At 46.0% G+C, this 23,339-nt stretch overlaps 1 protein-coding gene across 2 annotated transcripts in view; it reads right to left on the minus strand.

Moving 5' to 3' along the window:
• LOC126106644 (acid phosphatase type 7-like) overlaps window positions 1–23,339 on the minus strand; it is a 198,895-nt gene that overhangs the window by 146,459 nt on the left and 29,097 nt on the right. For both annotated transcript variants that reach the window (XM_049913001.1, XM_049913000.1), the window contains exon 2: window positions 3,764–3,873. In XM_049913001.1, coding sequence (XP_049768958.1) covers window positions 3,764–3,872 — 109 coding nt within the window. In that variant the 5' untranslated portion in view covers window position 3,873. The remainder of the gene's footprint in view (window positions 1–3,763; window positions 3,874–23,339) is intronic.

Here is a 23,339-nt window from a genome sequence, read left to right on the forward strand (position 1 = left end):
CGTTTCTGAGCCAAAAATATCCTTTTAGAATGGGAAGAGTTGCCCCAAAATATAATACCATACGACATAAGCGAATGAAAATAAGCAAAGTAGACTAATTTTCGTGCTGAATAATCACTCACATCAGATACCGTTCGAATAGTAAAAATGTCAGCATTAAGTCTTTGAACAAGATCCTGAATGTCTGCTTTCCCGAGTTTACTATCTGAACACCTAGAAATTTGAACTGTTCAGTTTCACTAATCATATGCTCATTCTGTGACATTAAAACATCAGGTTTTGTTGAATTGTGTGTCATGAACTGTACAAACTCAGTCTTACTGTGATTTAGCGTTAGTTTATTTTCTACAAGCCCTGAACTTGTGTCATGAATTGCACTATTTGAAACTGAGCCAATGTTGTACACATCGTTTACTACCAAGCTAGTGTCATCAGCAAACAGAAATATTTTAGAGTTACCATAATACTAGATGGCGTATCATTTATATAAATAAGGAACAGGAGTGGCTCCAACATTGGTCCCTGCACCCCCCCCCCTCCCCCCTCGACCATGCCCCACTCAGACCTCACATCACAGCTATTCTCAACATTGTGAATAATGACCTTTTGCTGTCTGTTGCTAAAGTAAGAGGTGAACCAATTAAGAACTACTCCCCGTATTCCGTAAAGGTCCAACTTCTGTAGCAATATTTTGTGATCAAGACATTCAAATGCCTTAGTTAAATCAAAAATATGCCTAGCGTTCGAAGCCTTTTGTTTAAGCCATCCAGCACCTCAAAAATAAAAGAGAATATAGCATTTTCCATTGTTAAGCAACTTCAAAAGCCGATTTATACATTTGATAGCAAATCGTGTGATACAAAATGATCAATTATCTTTAAATACAGAGCTTTTTCAATAACTTGAGCAAACACTGATGGCATAGAAACAGGTCTAAAATTGTCTACATTATCCCTTTCTCCATTTTTATAAAGCAGTACTTCAATCTTTCAGGATACTGACCATTTCTAAACAAAAAATTACAAATATGGCTAAAATCATAACCATCAGAGTCCTTAATCTTCAGTGATTTAATTATTGACTCAATCTCCCCCTTGTCTATATCAAAGGGGAGTATTTCGGGCATCGATCTTGGAAAGGCATTTGCCAAGAAAGTTATACGATTTCCTGTAGAAACTAAATTTTTATTTAATTCACCAGCAATGCTCAGATAATGATTGTTAAATACTGTACAAATATATGATTTAAAAGTAACAAATATTTTTACTACAAACTGACTTTATAACGCCGATCTTGTGCTGCTCACCAGACATCACTCTCACAACTGACCATATGGTTTTAATTTTATCCTGTGAATTAGCTATTCTATTTGCATACCACATACTCTTTGCCTTCCTAACAACATTTCAAGCACTTTACAATACTGTTCATAATGGGCTACTGCGGTTTGATTGTAACTACTTCTAACGTTTTGATATAATCCCAACTTGGTTCTACATTATATCCTTATCCCACTAGTAAGCCACCCGGGCTGCCTATTACTGCTAGTACCCTGTTTAGTACCAATCTTGTCATTACTAATTCTGTAACTATTCCTGCCAGTGTCAAAACTTATTCTCGAGTTAACTTCACTAACCGTGACACAGTCACCAGTTTAGTTATCCCACATTTATTCTCCTGTTATGTGTTGTTACGTGTTCGTACAATGCGTTTTCCACACTACTCCCGGAATAGAACTTAAGCACCTGCTAGCTGGGGACTGTACAACTGTATAACCTTACTGGTGTAGCGGTCTGGCCAAAATCTTTCGGTCACAATTTCATTTTCTTGGATACTCTGAGAAGATAACACACAATCTTTCTTACTTGTTATTCCTGTTAGCCATTTATTCCCACTCTGGTAGTCTGTTACTATGGCTTTTGCTAGTAATTGTAACAACACTGATCATTAATGAACACGGTCAACCACAAACGGCAATTGGCATTCACCCGTTCGGCTTTATTCCCCTTAGCTCGTATAGCCCCGCCCCTTTTGACTGCAGGAAAGTTTATTTCGAGGTGCAATGAGGATTTCGAGGTGCAATGAGGATTCCCCTGGCAGAGACATGTTCACTAAGCACGCATTCAAAAATCAACTAATCATTAATTCAGAAATCAACTTAGAATGCGTTAAATAATGTTCAAAAACCAACAGGGATGCATTTCAACATCATATGAATAATCGATAGACCAACATGCGCTGGATGCTAGGCACTTTGTTAAACAAGGTTATTCCCCCCTTCCCTCAAGAATATGAATTTGGCCCCTCCTGAATTATCTGTTTTATCTAAGGGCATCACTTTCAGCCCTAAACTTGGATCTGATCATGCTGCTTTGGTGAAGGACCTATTTTCCTTCACATGTAATATCTATTGGAAATATCACTTTGCAACCCAACCCCAAAACCTTTCCCACAGCAAACCTGAAATTGAATCATCTTTAACAGTTCAGAGCATGATCCCAACTTGATCCACCACCACTACCTCAAAATCATCCCTTCCAAGAATTCCTCACATTCAGCATCGCTTCACAACCCTTCTTCAGGTCCCTAGAATGTGATCCTAATCTGTCCTCTGCAGAACTCGAGGCTCTACGTTCCCTAAAAGCCGACGGGCTCTACGTTCCCTAAACGCTGACGACTCCATCATTATTCTCTCAGCAGACAAAGGATCTACCACTGTGGAACTTGACCAAAAGGAATACGTTAGTGAAGGTCTACACTAGCTGTCTGACCATCAAGATCCCATCCCTGATTAAAACTGACCTGCAGTCCCTCCTTAAAACCTCAGGCCCCTCACAAGGACTAACACCTCAATCCACAGAACTTTTCACCACACCCAAACCACGCACCCCCATCTTTTACCTTCTTCCTAAGGTCCACAAATTCAATCAATCCTGGCCGTCCCATAGTTACTGGCTTCAAAGCACCGACTGAACATACTGTATACCTGCCTTAGTTAATAAACACTTGCAACCCATAGTACAAAGACTCCCCTTCCACATCAAAGATACCAATCATTTCCCAGATCGTCTGAAATCTGTGCCCGTCCCACTCCCACCACACACTTTGCTTGTCACCATCGATGTCACCTCCCTCTATACCAACATCTCCAATGTACATTGTCTGTCTGCTCAGTCAGCAGCCACCTGATTCCAAACCTATGACATCCTTTCCACTCACCTTAATCAACTTTATTCTTACCCACAACTACTTCACCTTTGAGGGGCAGACATACAAACAAATCATGGATATGGCTATGGTAACAAGGATGGCTCCTTCCTATGCCCACCTTTCCATGGGAAGCTATTTTAGTTAAAAGAGGGTCGTAACTAAAATAGTTTATACTATACTCATGACACTAAAGACATCCTCTGTGAGTGTATTCCAAAAGGGGATACAGTTCAGTGGCTGCAAGATTTTTGTGACATCTAGATTCAGATTGTTGTGTGTACGTATGTGTATTTATCATTGGTAGTGTTTCCAATATTTTATTTTTCTTGTAAGAGAATCAAGTCCCAACACAAATCTTTGGAACATGAAGTAAATAAATACAACAATAGAACATTCAGTTCATCAGGAAAATAGAGTGTCAGATTCCACTATCAAACAGCATGCACTAACCTGTAGAGAAAGAATTAAACAGGTTCACTTTTTACAACTGTATCAACCATTTTCCTACACACAGTCTGAAACTTGTACATTTCATAACGATAGAAACACTTACCTGAAAGGGACAAATGCACTTGTTGAGGAATCAAGGATTTTAAGTCGGTTTCACCTCGAATCGAAACTGCAAGTCCAATTAACAAAAGGAGTATCATTTTACTGTCCATCCTGGAAAATAAAACCACAATAGAATGTTTTATAAAGGAAACACTTCTTAAAACAAAACTGGAAATGAATGCTTACAGGTATACAGAGACTGGCACAAAACTGCAAATGAATGCTTACAGGTATACAGAGACTGGCACAAAACTGCAAATGAATGCTTACAGGTATACAGAGACTGGCACAAAACTGCAAATGAATGCTTACAGGTATACAGAGACTGGCACAAAACTGCAAATGAATGCTTACAGGTATACAGAGACTGGCACAAAACTGCAAATGAATGCTTACAGGTATACAGAGACTGGCACAAAACTGCAAATGAATGCTTACAGGTATACAGAGACTGGCACACAACGCAAATGTGATGAGATGTGCATATTGTGTTACTCCCTTAAATGGCTAACTTGAGGTCAACAATGTGCAATCCTGGGTGTGATGCCAATTGCCCGTGTTAGGTTTACAACATTACTTTATTACACGAATTACTACTGATCTTCACAACCAAAGAAGGAAAATCACTATCACATTTCAATTTGATAGCCAGAGTGTCTTTGTGGAAACCGAGGACTGTCAGCCAACCAATAATCCTCCCCCCCCCCCCTCCCCACCCCACCCGCCAATTGGGTCAATCATTTTACAGGGGGTAAATTAGCAATGGGCACCCAGAAGGAACCATCCTACACGAAGATATTCACGGGCATTATAAAGGAACCCTTCCGAACAACCCAGAACCTCAAGTCCATCACCCGGTTCAGACTCATTGCGATATCTTCGTGATCTGGATTGAGAGTGATGACACCTATCCACATTCCTTGAGAACTTCAACACCTTCACCCCCATTTGCTTCGCCCGGTCCTTCTCAACTGAACAAACCATCTTCCTTGATGTTGAAATCCACCTCAAAAGTGCCACATCAGTACCTCCATCCATATCGAAGTTACCAACCACCGACAATACTTTCACTTCAACAGCTGCCATCCATTCTGTAACAAGAAGTCCCTTTTCTACAGCCACGTGTGGCTGTTACATCTGTAATGATGAGCAATCACACTCAAAATATACCAAGGGTCTTACTGACCAAAATTACCCTCCCAACCTAATATGGAAACAGATGTCCCATGCCTTGTCTCTACAGTCACATGCCATCTCCCACAATTTCACCATCTGCCCACAATGGAGTACTTCCCTTGTGGCTCAGAACCACCTGGAGAAACTGAATCACATTCTCCACCACAGTTTCAATTACCTTCAAGTAAGGAATATCCTATCCACTATCCTTCCCACCGTGGTTTCAGCAACCTATCGAACCTAGGCAATATCTTTGTCCATTGCCTCACGGCTTATATCCCTGGAATACATGGAACAGCTGTCCCACACATCCAGCCATCAGCAGGTACTCCATTCCAGTCATAAGCATCTCCTGCCCTGTGAAGCAGTCACGTGAGCGACAAACTAAGCTGCAACCACTGTGCTGCTTTCTATGTCGGCATGACAACCAAAAATGAATGGCCACTCCCAAACTGTGGTCAAGAGATAGCTGGACCATCCAGCTACTGAACATGCTGCCCAACACTATGTGCTTTACTTTAATGTCTGCTTCACAGCCTATGCCAACTGGATCCTCCCTACCAACACCAGTTTTTCTGAACCATGCAGATGGAAACACTGTGAAATACATCTTAGATTTCCATAACCCCCCAGGCATCAACCTTTACTAGTTTCTGTCCTTTTCTGCTCCCATTCCAGCACTACAAAGCTTTCTATTCTGCCAATGCGCCTGATAGTCTTTTTCCCGTTCTTTACTTTTCTCCTTTTCTGCTGCCCCTCCCCCCAAAACTTCCAAACTGAACCTAGCAGCCCTACATTGTTCCCACCACACCCCTGCATGCTGCAGCAAGCAGCATTACACCTCACTTCACCGCTCGAGGCTGCCTCACCACCTACACCAGATTGCTACTACTGTCTTGTGCGGTTACTGTCTCTGCAGTCTGGCTGTTGTGGTTGTGTGTGTGTGTGTGTGTGTGTGTGTGTGTGTGTGTGTGTGTGTGTGTGTGGAGGGGGGGGCGCTTTCTTTCCAATTTCTGAAGAAGCTCTTTTGCTGAAACCTAAAATGGACAGCAGACTTTTCGAGTGCCTATCTGTCCCCTACATCTCCTCTATATGGTGAGGAGCAAACTGTCTTTTTCATAATATTAATGTTATAATAGTGTTCTGTATAGGGTTGAAATGCTAACCACCACCCTATTTTTAATTATCAGATAATAACAGCAACCAAGTAATACAGGAGAAGTAGCACTCAAATTTTTCAAATTAATTTTTTTATACGAATCTGTGGTGTCTATTCTTTCAGACATGCCCAAAAGATCTTTCGGACATGCCCAAAAGAACAGACACCATGTCAAGTGAAATCCCCAATAGTGATTTATACTATGTAAGTTGAAGGTGGAGTGGGAGGGCATTAGCCACTGAACCACCCAGGCATTGTGTTTATCATTAATTTCACAGACTAACTCTGTTCAACCTTCGGTTGAGCCATATTCCAACCTAGCCACCATCCATGTCAACGCTCCATCTTCAATCTACACAAAACATTCGCAGATATGGACATGTCCGAAAGAACAGACACGCATTTGTATAACTGAGTCACCAGAATGGGCTACGAATCCACCACATTCAGCGAAAATGCACAATCACACTCAACCTGCTGTGAGAATCTCGAAGTAGCAAGCACAGAGGACACGGCTCAGGACTGCGGATAGGTGATGCTGGGAGGGAATGTGGGTCACCGAGGGGCATACTGAGACAGTCCACGCAATTGCGATGAACACTGTCTCTGGGAGGTGCAGTGGTTAACGCAATAGGTTAGTAAGCAGGAAATCCTCGCTTCGAATCCCGGTCCGACACGTATTTTCACTCGGCAATGCCGATTGGTTTGTTGGTTGGTTTCGGGTATAAAGGGACCGAACTAAAGATAATGGAGAAAAAATACACAACAAGGAAAAGTAGAAGAAGGCATTAAAACAGAGCATATGGTCTGGGCTGGCTGATCACAATAATAAAAGAGGATGAGCCAGCCACTCTGCAACACATTAAAATGTTCACCTCAAAAAGCCAAGGCGAGATGAACACATGTAGGAAAAAGACGACCACCAAGCCAAACAAAGGTAAAGAAAGTGCGACAGAGTTAAAATGGAGGGAGCGTGGCAACCTCAGAGAGAAGGCTAAATGCTCATCCTTAGATGGTACAATAAAAACCCCTCTCATGAATAAAACATAAAACTAAATCTGCTGTTGAGGCAGTGTCACCCAACACCGAAGGTAGGGTGCTGCGAAAGTTAAAAGTCTGCTGCAGAGCGGATAAAATTGGGCAGTCCAGAAAGATGTGGACGACTGTCATTTGGGAGCCACAGTGGCCTTGCGACGGAGTAGGTATCCATACGTTAGCCACGTATAGCCAACGCGGAGCCAGTAGAGGACAACTGATTCCCTGCGAGAGGCCTGCATGGAAGACTTCCACACATTCATAGTCTCCTTAATGACAGTGTGTTGTGTGTGCTGTTATGCCATTCCATCTCCTAAAGCCGGAAAACCCTGCTGTGTAAGACAGAACGCAGATCAGCTTCAGAGGTGCCTATCTCCAGAAGCAGTTTCCGCATTCCCTGTTTGACCAGCCTGTCGGTAAGTTCGTTGCCGGGGAATCCAGCGTGTCTTGGGGTCCACACAAAGATCACAGAGTGGCGGGACTGTTTCAGGGCACAGATGGACTCCTGAATGGACGCTACCAGAGGGTAGTCAGTACACAGGAGAAATGACTCGCCAGGGCATGAGCGGATTTACTCAAGAGCACGAGATATGGGCGCCAGCCCTGCAGTGGAAACACTGCAGCCAACTGGCAAGGAGTGCTGCTCAAAATGTCCTCCATGAACATATGCGAAGCCAACGTGACCATCAGCTGTCGAGCCGTCGGTGTAAACCACTCCAGAGCCCCGGAACATGTCAAGAATCGAGAGGAAGTGACAGTGGAAAGCAGCAGGGTTAATGGAGTCCTTAGGGCCATGCAGAAGGTCCAGACAAAGCTGCGGCCGAGGTGTACACCACGGAGGCGAATGTGAACGTGCCGCAAGCAGAGGCGGTAAAGGGAAGGACTCCAGTTTGGAGAGAAGTGACCGCACACAAACCGCAATCGTCAGCCCCGATCTGGGCCACCGATGCAGGAGATGGACTACCACAGGCGGGTAAAGCAGACTGTTATTCAGATGGGCAGGTAAACTATGAATGTGTGCTGCGTACATGGCGAGCAGTTGCGCACGTCTGATCTGTAGTGGAGGGACACCACCTCCGCCAGTACGCTGGTCACAGGACTCGTCCTGAAAGCGCCTGTCGCTAATCGAAGCCCACAGTGGTGCACAGGGTCGAGTAAATGCAATGCTGAAGGTGCTGCCGAACCATAAACCACACTCCCATAGTCTATTCGGGATTGGACAAGGGCTCTGTAGAGCTGCAGCAGCGTTACAGCAATATGTATCCCAATAGGTTTTTTTTTTTTTTTTATATATTTTTTTGTGGTTTTAGGGCGCACAACTGCAATGGTCATTAGCGCCCAGACTACGTTAGGAATGCACCGCGAGGCACGAGTTTAAAACAGCAACTAAAAGGGAAAACACAATAAAAGACAGACTGATAGGCATACGATTTTAAAAAAAAAAACAGCCTAATCAAATGTCCTTAGAGAGGTTTGTCAAGTTGATAAAACGAAGAACGCGAGCAGCTGCTCGTGGGTCATCCGCTAAAATGGCATCTAGAGTACATGCCAGGCCAAGATCAAGACGCAGTGTGTTAAAATCCGGACAGGACGTTAAAATGTGGCGAACTGTCAGCAATTGCCCACATGGGCAGAACGGCGCCAGCGCAGCCATCAGCAGATGTCGATGCCTGAACCGGCAGTGTCCAATTCGTAACCGGGCTAAAACGACCTCCTCCCGCCGAGAACAGCGGGAGGAGGACGGCCAAGCCATGGGAAGAGGTTTCAAGGCCCGAAGCTTGTTGTCCGTAAGTGCAGCCTAATCGGCATGCTACAGCGATAAAATGCGCCGACAAATGACCCTGCTACAATCTGACTAAGGGACACAACAAGAAGCTGTCCGAGGCTAGAGGACCGCAGCCTTGGCCGTGGCATCTGCAGCTTCATTGCCAGGGATACCGACATGGCCAGGAACTCACATAAAGCTAACCGGAGAACCGTCGTCACCTGCTGCCACTGATTTATTGCCTGAGCAGTCTATATCCATTGTGTCTGTGGGTCTGGCGAGATCTAGGGCGTTAGTGGACGCCAAAACCTCCACCCCATCCTCAGCTGCAGACCTTGTAGGTAGCGGTGGTGTGGGTGCCACCGCAATTTCTTTGGTCTTAGGGGTTTCCTTTTTGGATTTCTCTCGCTGCTCCTTGGGTTTCCCTGGCAGGGAGGACTTCACTGGCTCAGTCTCTGGGACTGAGGATGAGCGTGAAGCCCTACGACCAGCTACTTTTGGGGTCTTCAGCCACTGGCAGGTGTCATCTTTCCCAGTAGCAGAAACCTGGGAAGAGAGTGACCCAAGGGATCACTTCCTAGCGAAAGAAGCCGAAGAAGACTTACGCTTCTCCAGCTTAGAATGCGAACGGATGTCCCCGATGGTTGTGGGGGGTGACTGGGTGAGTGGGTAGGGGAGGGGGGGGTGTTACTTACAAAGTAGGTGGGAGGGATATATCCCCCACCATCAAGGGGGCAGTTGTAGTCTTCCGGCTCTGAGAGGTGACCTGGGTTGGCGGAGCTGATGGTGCCACAAATGTTGTAGCAGCAGCAGCAGCAGCAGCATAAGACGATCTCATACACACAGGATGCAGGCGTTCAAATTTTCTCTTAGCCTCAGTGTAGATCAGTCTGTCCAGGGTCTTTTACTCAATTATTTTCCATTCTTTCTGGAGATTGCAGTCTGGCGAGCAAGGCGAATGGTGCTCTCCGCATTTGACACGGATGGGAGGCGAGGCACATGGAGTATCGGGATGTGATGCGCATACGCAATCCCGGCATGTGGCACTGGAAGTACAGCGAGCAGGCATATGGCCGAACTTCCAGCACTTAAAGCTCCACATCGGGGGAGGGATATAGGGCTTTACATCACACCAGTAAACCATCACCTTGGCCTTCTCCGGCAATGTATCACCCTCAAAGGTCCAGATGAAGGCACAGGTGGCAACCTGATTATCTTTTGGACCCAGGTGGACACACCTGACAAAGTGTACACCTTGCCACTATAAATGGGCGCGCAGCTCATTGTCAGACTGCAAAAGGAGGTTTCTATGAAATACGTTACCCTGGACCATATTTAAGCTCTTATGAGGCGTGATGGTTACAGAACCATCCCCCAGCTGTCACAAGCAATTAACTTCCGTGTCTGGGCAGATAATGCTGTTTTGATCAAGACTGACCCAGACCTCACTGTGGAGAAGCCCTCTATCTCCCCAAACTTGTCCTCTAAATGCTCAACAAAAAACTGTGGCTCCATTGTCATGAAAGATTCCCCCCATCGGCTCTCAAACATACAAGGTACTGGGGCGAATAAGAACTGCTGCCATCCTTAGCCTGAAGTTCCTCCCATGGTGTGGCCAGGGAGGGGAATGACTTGGGGTCGTACTTCTGTGCATTGAGTTGAGCTCGTGATCTCTTAAGAGACTGCTGGTGTTTCACCACCAGAAAGAGGTGATGTACTACGCTTCACCAATTGTCATCCGGCCTGATGCCACCCATTCTGACTAGGGTCCCTCCCCACGGGCGCCACCCAGCCGCAGCAAAGGCCACCAGGCAGGATGGCCTACGCTGGGAGTCCCGATGCCCCAGGGGGATGATGGGCATGTACCCCTTGGCGCATGTGGGGAGTTAATGGCACAAGCATCAGCAGAACAATCCCTGTGTGGTCAGGCGGCTGCTACAACCAACGGGGTACACGGCAGCCCCACCACAACGGACTGACTACAGACTTGAGGGAAACTAGATTATCAATGGTAGAACAACCCGGGTGAAAACCACCCTGGCATGGAGACAGTAGGCCATGTAACTCCAGAACCCAACACAACCGCCAACTTACCATACATTCTAACAGCTTACATGTTGGTGAGGCTGATGCACCAATAGCTATCCACATGAAGCAGGTTTTTACCAGGTTTCAGCACTGGAATGATGGTGCTCTCCAGCCATTGCAATGGAAAAACGCCATCGCACCAGATCTGGTTGAAGATGCGGAGATGTCGCTTGTAGTCGGACGAGAGATGTTTGATCATATGACTGTGGACCTGATCTGGGCCATGAGCTGTGTCAAGCCAATGTGCAAGGACGATGAGGAGATCCCACTCTGTAAATGGATCATTACAGGATTCAATGTGACATTCAGTCAATGAGAGGGCTTTCCTTTCCATCCGCTGTCTGAGGGTGCGAAATGCTGACACAGAGGCTTGAGCATAGTGCTCGGCAATTGTGTTTGCTTCGGTGGTAGATAATACGCCATTGATGTTATTGCCAGTAACACCTGTCGGGATCTGTTACCCACAAACACGTCCGATCTTCACCCAAAAATGGGAAGGTGACACACGGCACCCAATGATCGAGGCATATCTCTCCCAACACTCCTGTTTCTGCCTTTTGATAAGTTGGCGAACATGTGCATGGAGCTGTTTAAAGGCTATTAGATGCCCTACGGAAGGGTGCTGCTTGTGTCACTGTAGAGTTTGCCGACGCTCTTTAATGGCCTCAGCAATTTCCGGTGACCACCAAGGTACTGACTTTCGCTGGGGGAAACCTAAAGAACAAGGCAGAAATGATCGTTCTAGTTAACTGCATAACTACCTCATCGATGGTACCATGTAGCAGAGATTTAATGGAGACAGCAGAGGTGAATGCTTCTGGGGGTATGGTGCTGGGGGAGTGACAGGAAGATGGCAAAATGGTCACTACCACACTAGTCATCAACGGCTCTCCAGTGGACAGATGGGAGAAGTCCTGGCCTGAAGAGGGATAAATCAATGGCCGAGTACGTGCCATGAGCAACACTGAAATGTATGGTGGCCCCAGTATTCAAGAGGCAGAGATCGAGTTGAGACGGGAAGTTTCGACATCTCTACCTCGGCCGTAAGCACAATGCCACTCCACAAGGGGTTACAAGCGTTAAAATCTGGTTGGTTGGTTGGGTGTAAAAGGGACCACACTATGTGGTCATCAGTCCCTCCGACCTTAGATTAACTAAAATTGATAAAATCCCACATTAGGAGAGGCAACTACAATGGCCATAAAATGATAAACTAATGACAGAGAAGAAAGGAAAAGGGCAGAAGAAGAGGTGAGGGAAAGAAAGTAACTAATGACAGAGGCAAGAAGGAAGAAGCACAGGAGACAAGAGATGCTCGAGACATACCAGACCTCGTAACGAAAGGAGTGGGAAGGCATAGGGCTGGGGTGAACCACCAAGCCCAGTTGAAGCCAATCCAGTCGGGGCAAAGGGGGGAGCAAGAGGGCCTGCCATCCCGTCCACTCACCGATAAGGTGGAAGGTCCCTCCCTTAAATAAAGTGATAAAAACCCCCATCACAAATAAAAGATAAAACGAGATCTGCCGCCGAGGCGTTGTCAGCCAATACCAAAGGTAGTGAGTCTGGAAAGCTAAAAGTCCGTCATAGGGTGGCTAAGTTGGGGCAGTCCAAAAAGATGTGATCCATAACGACAGGGGGGGGGGGGGGCCTCACAATGCAGGAGATAACCATGAGTAAAAAAAGTATTGCCAATGCGGAGCCGACATAGGCCTTATGAGAGGCCCATAAGGAGGACCGCCATGGAGTTGTAGAGTCCTGAATCACCCTGAGCTTATTCGGTGAAGAAAGAGTGTGCCGTTCTGCATCCCAAAGGCCCAAAACCTGACGATGTAATGCTGAGCGAAGGTCTGTTTCTGGAATGCCAATAGCAAGAGATGGCCTGGTAATGGCTAATTTAGCCAGTCTATCGGCAAGTTCATTGCCAGGAATCCCAATATGGCCTGGGGTCTAAATGAAAACCACCGAGCATCCAAGTTGGGCGAGAAGAGAAAGCGAGTCCTGAATAGCGATGACCTATGGGTGGCTAGGGAAGCACTGGCTGATAGCATGCAAACCGCTCAATGAGTCACTACAGATAGTGAAGGATAGTCCTAAGCATGAACGGATATGGTCCAGTGCACGCAAGATGGCTACCAATTCTGCAGTAAAAACGCTACAGCCATCTGGCAAGGAACAAAGTTCCGGGCATCGCGCGTAGGTGTAAGCAAAACCAGTGTGGCCAGCAACCATGGAGCCATCAGTATAGATCACTTCTGAACCCTGAAAAGAACTGAAGAGACAGGAGAACTGCTGGTGAAGAGCCACTGGAGGGACAGAATCCTTTGAATTGATGGAGAGATCAAGATAGAGTTGTGGCCAAGAGATGCACCACGGATGGTACTTGCATGAGCAGAGAAGAGAGGTGGTAAAGGCAACTGCTGGAGCTCAGAAAAGAGCGATTGAATGCGGACAGCCACGGGAAACCGACATCGTGGCCGCTGCTGCGTAGGGTGATCTCTCTCTCTGGATAAAGGAAACCACAATTAGGATGTTTTGGGGTGCAGCGAATGCGGAGCGCATAAGATATCAGCTGTTGCTGGCGCAAAACTCGCAGTGATGGAATCCCCGCTTCTGTGAGAAGGCTAAGTACGGGGCTAGTCCGGAAGGCAGCAGTCACAAGCCAGACCCTACAGTGGTGGATGGGGTCTAGTATCTGCAGTGCCGAAGGCGATGCAGGACCATAGACAGGACTTCCATAGTCTAAACGAGACTAGGCCAATGCTTGATACAATCGCAGGAGAACAGAGCAGTCCGCATCCCAGGTGGTACTGCACAGACATCTAAGAACAATGAGATGGTACCAGCACGTCCTCTTCAGCTGGCAAAAGTGAGGTAGCTATGTCAACGGGGCATCAAAGACCAGACCCAAGAAGTGATGGGTGTCCACCACCTCGAGGGGCTGGCCATTGAGGAACAGTTCCGGATGGGGATGGACTGGACGGCGACAGCAAAAATGAATGACACACGCCGAAAACGGAAAGCCATGGGAGAGAGCCCATGAGTGCACCCGACAGAGTGCCCCTGTAGATGGCGTTCTGCAGCGCCCATTACAGAGGAGGCAAGGTAGATACAAAAATCGTCAGAATACAAACAGGGGGACACTGTCAGCCCAACAGCCGTCACCAGACCATTAATGGCTTTAAGAAAGAGAGGGACGCTCCACACAGAAACCTGTGGAACCCCATTTTCTTGCAAATGGTGAGTGCTGTAGGAGGAACCAACTTTGATCCAAAAAGAGTGACAAGAAAGAAAGTTACAGATGAAAATGGGCAGAGCGGTACGAAGGCTCCATTCATAAAGGGTAGTGAGGATGCGGTGGCACCAGGTGGTGTCATAGGCTTTATGCAAATCAAATAAGACTGCAAGGAGGTGTTGTCGATGGACAAAATCCGACTGGATTGCAGACTCCAGGTGGACCAAGTTGTCCACCGTAGAGCGACCACAGTGAAAACCCCTTTGAGTCGACAACAAAAGGTTGCGGGATTCGAGTATCCAAAACAGCTGCTGACTCACCATGTGTTCAAGGAGCTTGCAGAGGGTGTTGGTAAGACTAATTGGACAGTAGCTACCCGACTGCAGAGGTGGCTTCCCTGGCTTCAACACTGGAACAACAATGCTTTCCTGCCACTGGGTAGGAAAGATCCTTCACACCACAGGCGGTTGAAGAGGGTCAGTATACAACGGTAGCCAGTTGCCAGTAAGTGTTTGAGCATTTGGTTATGTATCCGATCCAGTCCAGGAGCCACGTTGGGACAAAGGACGAGGGTGCTGGCAAATTCCCACTCGCTAAACGGTGCATTATAGGGCTCCAAGCATCAAGAAATGAAAGACAAAGGCAGACGTTCCAAGTGCTCTTTCAAGATGAGGAACATCTGCAGATATTGAGTCGATGCAGAAGCTTGAGCAAAGTATTGAGTGAAATGCTCTGGGACAAAGTGGATGGATAAGGACAACACTATGCACATAAATTCCTGCAACCCGGTGGGAGGGCAGTGGCTAAAAATTTGCCCGAGTTTCGCCCAGACTTGTGAAGAGGGTGTGTGTGGTCCTATGGTCGTTCCTAGCAAATCCGTTTCTGAAATTTTATTAGGTAGCGTGCCCGGGCATGGAATCATTTAAAGACCACACGGAGAGCAGTAGAAGCGTGCCGCTTGAAGTGTTGAAGAGCACGGCAGCGGTCTTTTATGGCTGCAGCAATTTCCTGAGTCCACCAAGGGACCATCTTCTGACGGGGGGAACCCGAGGAAGAACAGATAGCTGAAACAGCTGCTGAAAGAAATTTTTCTTTTCTTTCTTTTTTTTTTTGTTATGGTTTTAGTGCGCAAAACTCCTAAGGTCACTAGCGCCCGGTCTGTGACTTAGGAAACCAGCAGCAATGGGAGCTAAACTCAAAAAAATGGGGAACTAAAAACAGAAGGAAAACTTAAAAAACCACTATAGAAGGGGGGTTGTTTGTCCCCAAAAAGAGCTTCAAATGACTGACGTCATCTCACCGGCACTAATAAACTCGAGAACGCGATCGACTGAGCGCGTTCATCTGCTAAAATGGAAGATATATCAGGCGACAGCTGTAGACGGGTGCGTAACAGTGTAAAATAGGGGCACTCAAGTAAAAGGTGTGTCACCGTCCACAGTTGAGAGCAGTGGGGACATTCATGTCTCCTCCTCTGTATATCCTCAATAACCCCTGTTAGTCCTATTTGGCCTGGGTCCCATACACTTGAGCAATATTCTAAGATGGGTCGCATGAGTGATTTGTAAGCCATCTTCTTTGTAAACTGATTATAAGAAAATACTGAAACTTTACTTGTCTTCATTGTATTCAGTAAAATTTTGTGTTTTAAAGTTTTTTCCATTAAACTGATTCAGTTTACATAAATGTAATATCAGTGAGACATAAAATTAAGTTCATAAAAAATGGCAGAATAAAATTGCATAATAAAACTGCTGTGTCCATTCATTCAGTGAATGTAACAATTTGGTACCCCACCATAGAATTTGCCTCCTCATCTTAGGGTCCAGTACACTGAGTCATAGGGCTTTAATCAGTCTTCAGCTAGTACGTGATACTGGACCGATCTTAAATCTTTGTTGTGGTGACATATCAGTCTATAGTGTAGCCCGAGGTCTAAGTTAGGTCCAAAGGTAATGCAGTGGAACATCACTTAATTGGCACCTCCCATGACTTGCATACGAGCAAAATAAATTGTAAAAATGTGACTAGCTTAATGAGCGATGTTTCACATAACGAGTGTCGATGATTTAGTGTGACGTCACCAGCTGTTGACATGTGGCAGAGGAAACATTCAACTACATGAACAGCTTTCATTGTCGGCAGTGGCATGTGAACGATGTCTTTAATATGTATTGCAGTCTGGGTTTAGTGCTTTTTCTGCTACCATCTTAGTGTTGCTTGTGATCACACATTTTTCTAAACCTGTGTTCACACAGTGTTTTTTTGTTTGTGCAAATTTTAGTAACCTTATAGGAATGTCCCCAAAGATAAAGCTGCAAGAGGGCAACCATAAGAGAAAGAAAATGACCTAGGAAATTAAACATAAAATGATTGAAAAGCGCGAGTGTGGTGTGAGGGTTTCTGATCTAGCACGCATACACACTCGGTCTACATTAACTATTTGCACTATTCCCAAGAACAAGGACAAGATTAAGGAACTAGATGCTTCAAAGGGAGTGACAGGAGTAGCTAAACAAGTTTCATATTCTGGATGATGTCGGAAGGTTGCGCCTTATATGGATAAACCAAAAGCAAATGCAGAGCGACACTGTTAATGAGGAAATTATTTGTGAGAGGGCAAGAATCATTTTCGCCAATCTCGTTAACAAGATGCCAGGATCATCGGTGGCTCAAGAAGTTTCAAGGAAAGTCGTGAGGGGTTCGAGGAGTTTAAGAGAAGAAACAGCATCCACAGCATTGTGAGGCAGGGTGAAGAAGCCAGCTCCAACACAAAGGCAGCAGATAACTTCATCGGCACCTTCGAGATGCTCATAGATTCCGAGGGTTGCCTGCAGCAACAGGTTTTTAATTGAGAGAAGTCGGGTCTATTCTGCAAAAAGATGCTGAAGCATATACTTATAACAGCAGAGCAGAGAGCATAGCCCGGTCACAACAACAAGGCTTGGATGGTATGATCTTTTTTTGAACTGGATCAATGAAGTGTTTGGTGAAAAAAATATTTGCTTGAGACGAACGTCTTGCTTGTTATAGACAATGCACCTGCCCATTCTTCAGGTCTACAAGACCATCTGCTTGAAGAATTTCAGTTCAAGATCCAATTTCTGCCTCCCAACACCACTCCATTACTCCAGCCTCTAGACCAGCACATTATTTCTAACTTTAAGAAACTCTACACTAAAGCACTCTTCGAGCATTGCTTTGAGTTGACTGAAGCTACCAACCTCACTCTTTCAGACAGTTTTAGAAATTTCACAACATTGTTGCCTGTGTCAACATGATCGAAAAGGGGTTACCAAGAGAACTTTTCACTTCTGCTCTGCAGAAGCTTTGGCCAGAGTGCATTAGATAATGTGACTGAGGCATTTGAGCCAGTATCTGTGTAGCCTGTAGTCAAAGTGAGACAAGGGCATGGGACTAGATGTGGATAACAATCATACTGATGAGCTTGTGAACAATCACAGCCAAGAAATGACCACCGAAGAGCTTAAGGAGTTGCAGTACGTTTCACAGCAGGAAGCTGTGGAGAGGAGTTCTTCAAAGCAAGAGGAGGAGGAGGAACAGCAAAGCTGCAATCTTCTGGTGCAATAAGAGGAATTCTCAAAGCACGGAAATCTGTTGCATCGTACATTGACAATTTTCACCCCCAGTAAAGCAGAGACTATGCACACTACAAATTTATTTGATGATAATGCTGGGTTGCACTTTCACAAAGTGTTCAAGTGTTGGGGAAAAAAAATGACTTCCTACTAAAAAGAATTAGTTATGGATTGTGAATAATAAAGTACATAATACTGTATGTATAACTTTCTTTAAATAAAAGTCATGAATACAAAAAACTTAATACTTTTTCTGCACGGAACAAATTATCGTATTTTACCTTCATTTATGTAGGATAAATTGTTTCACTTAACGAGTGTTTTGCATTATGAGTGAAATTCTGGAACAAATTATGCTGCTATATGAGATTCTACTGTAATTCAGCTGTGAGCTGACGTAGCCAATAAATGTGAATGCCAAATGGAGGTGGTTGTAACAGACTGCCATGTAGCGTAGCCTAATGTTCATGTCTGTGCCCTATTGTAGTGCCCCCAGAATTTTACGAAAGTCTGGAACCACTTGTGTTCCAGCCGTTTCGAACAAGTGTTATTTTAAAGCGCGGCGTAAGGATGAGCATGGGAAACTGCACCCATTTATTGTTTGTGCAGGCGAAACTGGAAGGGAGATAATTCATTGGCACTGGCAAGTGTTCAGCGCGACCTGACAAGAATAAGCAAATACGGCCCGGAAGCTCCGTGGCCGGCTGCAAAGAGTAACGTAGCTTTGTACTGTTAAAAAACAAATGAAGAGACTCGAAATAGTGACTGTTTAGAGTACGTGGACTGGACACGGTTAGTCAGCCACGATAAAAGCTTATGTATTGTGTTCAAAAATGTGTAATTAACTGATTTTTGGTGCCTGGTAATGTGTGGTCTTACATCATAAAGTTTAGTTTTTTATTTTTGTACAAAGTGGAAATAAATATGTTCTGGTGCATTGAATTATATCCCAAGAGTAACGTTTTTTAAATAAGAAGAAAGAGAGAGAAAATTTCCCCTTCCTAGCAGTGAAATCTTCGGAGAAGCGTCTGGTGCTAGCAGAAGACATCGGTGCTGTAAGAAAGCGGAACCAGCATTCTTCAAGAAGTAAGTCCACGAAAACGCTTAAGCTGTACAGAGAGAGCTTATCATTACACCAGGCCAACGAAAGAACATGGCTACCGTAAAGAAAGAACCTGAGAAAGAAGGGAAAATATTAAAGAAGATGCTATAAGAATAAACTTGTCATAGCAACCGGTAACAGCGAGGTTGAAGAGCGATTCCACGATACTTATCCAGATATATCATGTTGATGAATGGTGAAATGATTAAGGGAATCAAGAAAATTGCACAACGCTGCAGTTAGTCTCAAATCACCAACGCCGCCATCCACCAGCGCCGACGTCCACAAGAGCCGATGCAGTTGTCCGTCGATGACGACGCAGCCGTACACCGGTGCTGACGCCGCCTTCCACCGACGCCAGGTGAGCTACTACTGACCTGTGATTGTTTGTGGAGTGTGGGGGGTTGTGGAAAAAAGCGAGTGTACTTTTAATGATAACTAGATTAAAGACAAAACAAAACACAATGGAAAAGGAACATCAATCCGTAGAGTCTGTTGGGGCTATAGAAACTGAAAAACAGGGGCCAGATTTAGGCGAATTAATGAGGTTTATCAAAGCGCAGTTTGAATCACAGAACACAAAACAGGACAAGCTGAAGGCAGAACTAAACTCTAACTTAGATTTGCAAAACACAAAACTAGAGGCTCATATACAAAGTAATCAGATGCAAGAATTGAAAAAAGAAGTGTCCGATTCCCTGAGTGAACAGACAAATATTTTATTTAAGGATTTAGAACAAAGAAATAAAGCTAATCTAAAAGGTTTAGTTCAAAAATTAGAATATGATGTAGACTGTAAATGTAGTAATTTGGAAACACAATTTAACAAAAAATACGACTCTTTGAAAATGTATGTAATGTTACATTTGATGTGGTCGAATGAGAATTGACTACGCTAAAAACCACTGTTTTTTTTTATTTTTTTGTGGTTTTAGGGCGCACAACTTCAACGGTCATTAGCACCCAGACAACGTTAGGAATGCACCGCGAGGCACAGGTTTAAAACAGCAACTAAAAGGGAAAACACGATAAAAGACTGACAGGCATAGGATTAAAAAACAGCATAATCAAATGTCCTTAGACAGGTTTGTCAAGTTGATAAAACGAAGAATGCGAGCAGCTGCTCCTGGGTCATCCGCTACAATGGCATCGACAGTACATGGCAGACCAAGATCAACATGCAGTGTAGTAAAATCCGGACAGGACGTTAAAATGTGGCGGACCGTCATCAATTGCCCACATGGGCAGAACGGCAATGTCGCAGCCGTCAGCAGATGGCGATGGTTGAACCGGCAGTGTCCAATTCGTAACCGGGCCAAAACGACCTCCTCCCGCTGAGAACAGCGGGAGGAGGACGGCCAAGCCACGGGAAGAGGTTTCAAGGCCCGAAGCTTGTTGTCCGTAAGTGCAGCCTAATCGGCATGCCACAGCGATAAAATGCGCCGACAAATGACCCTGCTACAATCTGACTAAGGGACACAACAAGAAGGTGTCCGAGGCTGGAGAACCGCAACCTTGGCCACGGCATCGGCAGCTTCGTTCCCAGGGATACCGACATGGCCAGGAACCCACATAAAGCTAACCGGAGAAACGTCGTCTACCAGCTGCAGAAGTGAGCATTGGATCCGGTGCACGAAAGGGTGAACCGGATACAGATCACTGAGGCTCTGGATGGCGCTCAGGGAATCGGAGCAGAATGTCGGTGGCGGCAGATGTAAAGAACAGCCTGGTAGGGGGCAAAGAACTCAGCTGTGAAGACCGAACAATGGCCATGGAGCCGGTATTTGAAACTTTGTGCCCTGACAATAAAAGAACACCCGACCCCATCATTGGTCTTAGAGCCACATGTATAAATGAAGGTCATATTAATGAACTTCGAACGAAGTTCGACAAAACGGGAGTGGTATACCGAACTGGGGGTAACCTCCTTTGGGAGCGAGCTGAGGTCAAGGTGAACACGAACCTGAGCCTGGAGCCAAGTGGTGTGTGGCTCTCGCCCACTCGAAAGGTTGCGGGGAGTGAAAAATTAAGGTGTTGAAGGAGGTGACGAAAGCGAACTCAAGGTGGTAGCAGGGCAGAGGCATACAACCCGTATTGACGATCGAGAGAGTCTTCAAAAAAGGAACGATAAGACGGGTGGTCGGGCATTGACAGTAGCCGACAGGCATACCGACAAAGCAGTATATTGTGCCGGTAGGTGAGTGGCAATTCACCAGCTTCAGCATGACGACTCTCGATGGGACTAGTATAAAACGCTCCGATCGCAAGACGTAAACCCCGATGTTGTATGGAGTTGAGGCGGCGTAAGATGGACGGCCGTGCAGAGGAGTATACGAAGCTCCCATAATCCAGCTTTGAGTGGACGATCGACCGATATAAGCGAAGTAGGACGGTGCGATCCGCTCCCCATGACATACCACTGAGAACACGGAGGACATTTAGAGAACGGGTACAACGGGCAGCCAAATAAGACACATGTGGTGACCAGCTAAGTTTCCTGCCAAATGTAAGACCAAAAAATTTTGTTGTCTCCACGAATGGGAGAGCAACGGGACCGAGTCGTAAGGACGGTGGGAGAAACTCTTTGTAGCGCCAGAAGTTAATACAGATCGTCTTCTCGGCAGAAAAACTGAAGCCATTGGTGACACTCCAGGAGTAAAGACGGTCAAGAGAACGCTGAAGACAGCGCTCCAGGAAACATGTACGCTGCGCACTGCAATAGATGGTAAAATCGTCCACGACATGGGAGCCGGATCCATCAGCTAGGAGGCAATCCATTATTGGATTCATCGCTATGGCGAAGAGAGCGACGCTCAAAACTGAGCCCTGTGGCACCCCATTCTCCTGGCGAAAAGTGTCTGACAGGGCAGAACCCACACGTACCCTGAACTGTCAATCCATTAAAAAGGAACGAATAAAAAGAGTGAGGCGACCGAGAAGGCCCCACGTATGCATGGCGCGGAGATGGCCCGCCCTCCAACAGGTGTCGTAAGCCTTCTCCAAATCAAAGAACACAGCCGCGGTCGGGCGCTTCTGCAAGAAGTTATTCATAATGAAGGTCGACATGGTAACCAGATGGTCAACAGCAGAGCGGCGCCTACGAAATCCACATTGGACATTGGTAAGTAGGCGTTGAGATTCGAGCAGCCAAACCAAACGAGAGTTAACCACTCGCTCCATCACCTTACAGACACAGCTGGTAAGCAAGATGGGTCGATAACTGGAAGGCAAGTGCTTGTCCTTCCCCGGATTAGGAATCGGGACAAGAATAGACTCGTGCCAGCATGCGGGAACATGTCCCTCAATCCAGATGCGATTGTAAGTACGAAGAAGGAAACCTTTACCCGCAGGAGAAAGGTTCTTCAGCATCTGAATATGAATAGAATCAGGCCCTGGAGCGGAGGACCGTGACCGTGCAAGTGCGTTTTCGAGTTCCCACATGGTGAAAGGGGCATTATAACTTTCACGATTCGAGGAGCGGAAGTTAGGTGGCCGAGCCTCCTCCGCCTGTTTTTGGGGGAGGAAGGCAGGATGGTAATGAGCGGAGCTCGAAACCTCTGCGGAAAAGCGGCCGAAGGGATTGGAGACATCCTCAGGGGCTACAAGGACGTCATTCGCGACGTCAAGCCACAAACTGGTGAATGGACCTTAATGCCAGATACCCGGCGCAGGCTACCCCAGACAACAGAAGGAGTAAAACTGTTGAAGGTGCTTGTGAAAGCAGCCCAGCTGGCTTTCTTGCTTTCTTTAATAATACGACGGCACTGCACACGTAATCGTTTATAAGTCATACAATTCGCCACTCTAGGGTGGCGTTTAAAGGTGCGTAAAGCACGTCGACGAGCACGTAAAGCGTCTCTACATGCTGCGGTCCACCAGGGGACCAGTACGCGACATGGAGAAGGAGGAGGGTGAGGGATGGAATATTCAGCAGCAGTAAGAATGACTTCCGTGAGATGTGCGACCTGACTATCTCAGCTTGTGAAGGTTTGATCCTAAAAGGTCGCCCTGGAAGAGAAGAGCCCCCAGTCTGCTTTGGAGATGTTGCAACTAGTTGAGCACGGAGAGGGGGTATTATGCAGGAGATTGATAACACACGGGAAGTGGTCACTCAAATATGTATCAGAAAGGGCATACCACTCAAACCGGCGTGCAAGTTGCGTAGTACATATAGAGAGGTCTAAATGGGAATAGGTGTGAGATGTGTCCAAAAGAAAAGTAGGGGCGCCAGTATTGAGGCAGACAAGATTGAGCTGGTTGAAAAGGTCTGCTAACAGGGAGCCCCTCGGGCAGGATGCTGGAGAGCCCCAAAGGGGATGGTGGGCATTGAAGTCTCCAGTTAACAAAAATGGTGCAGGTAGCTGAGCAATAATTTGCATCATGTCTGCCCTGGTAATGGCAGACGTCGATGGAGTGTAGAC

This window comes from Schistocerca cancellata, chromosome 10 (assembly GCF_023864275.1).
Source record: "Schistocerca cancellata isolate TAMUIC-IGC-003103 chromosome 10, iqSchCanc2.1, whole genome shotgun sequence".
Classification (NCBI taxonomy): domain Eukaryota; kingdom Metazoa; phylum Arthropoda; class Insecta; order Orthoptera; family Acrididae; genus Schistocerca; species Schistocerca cancellata.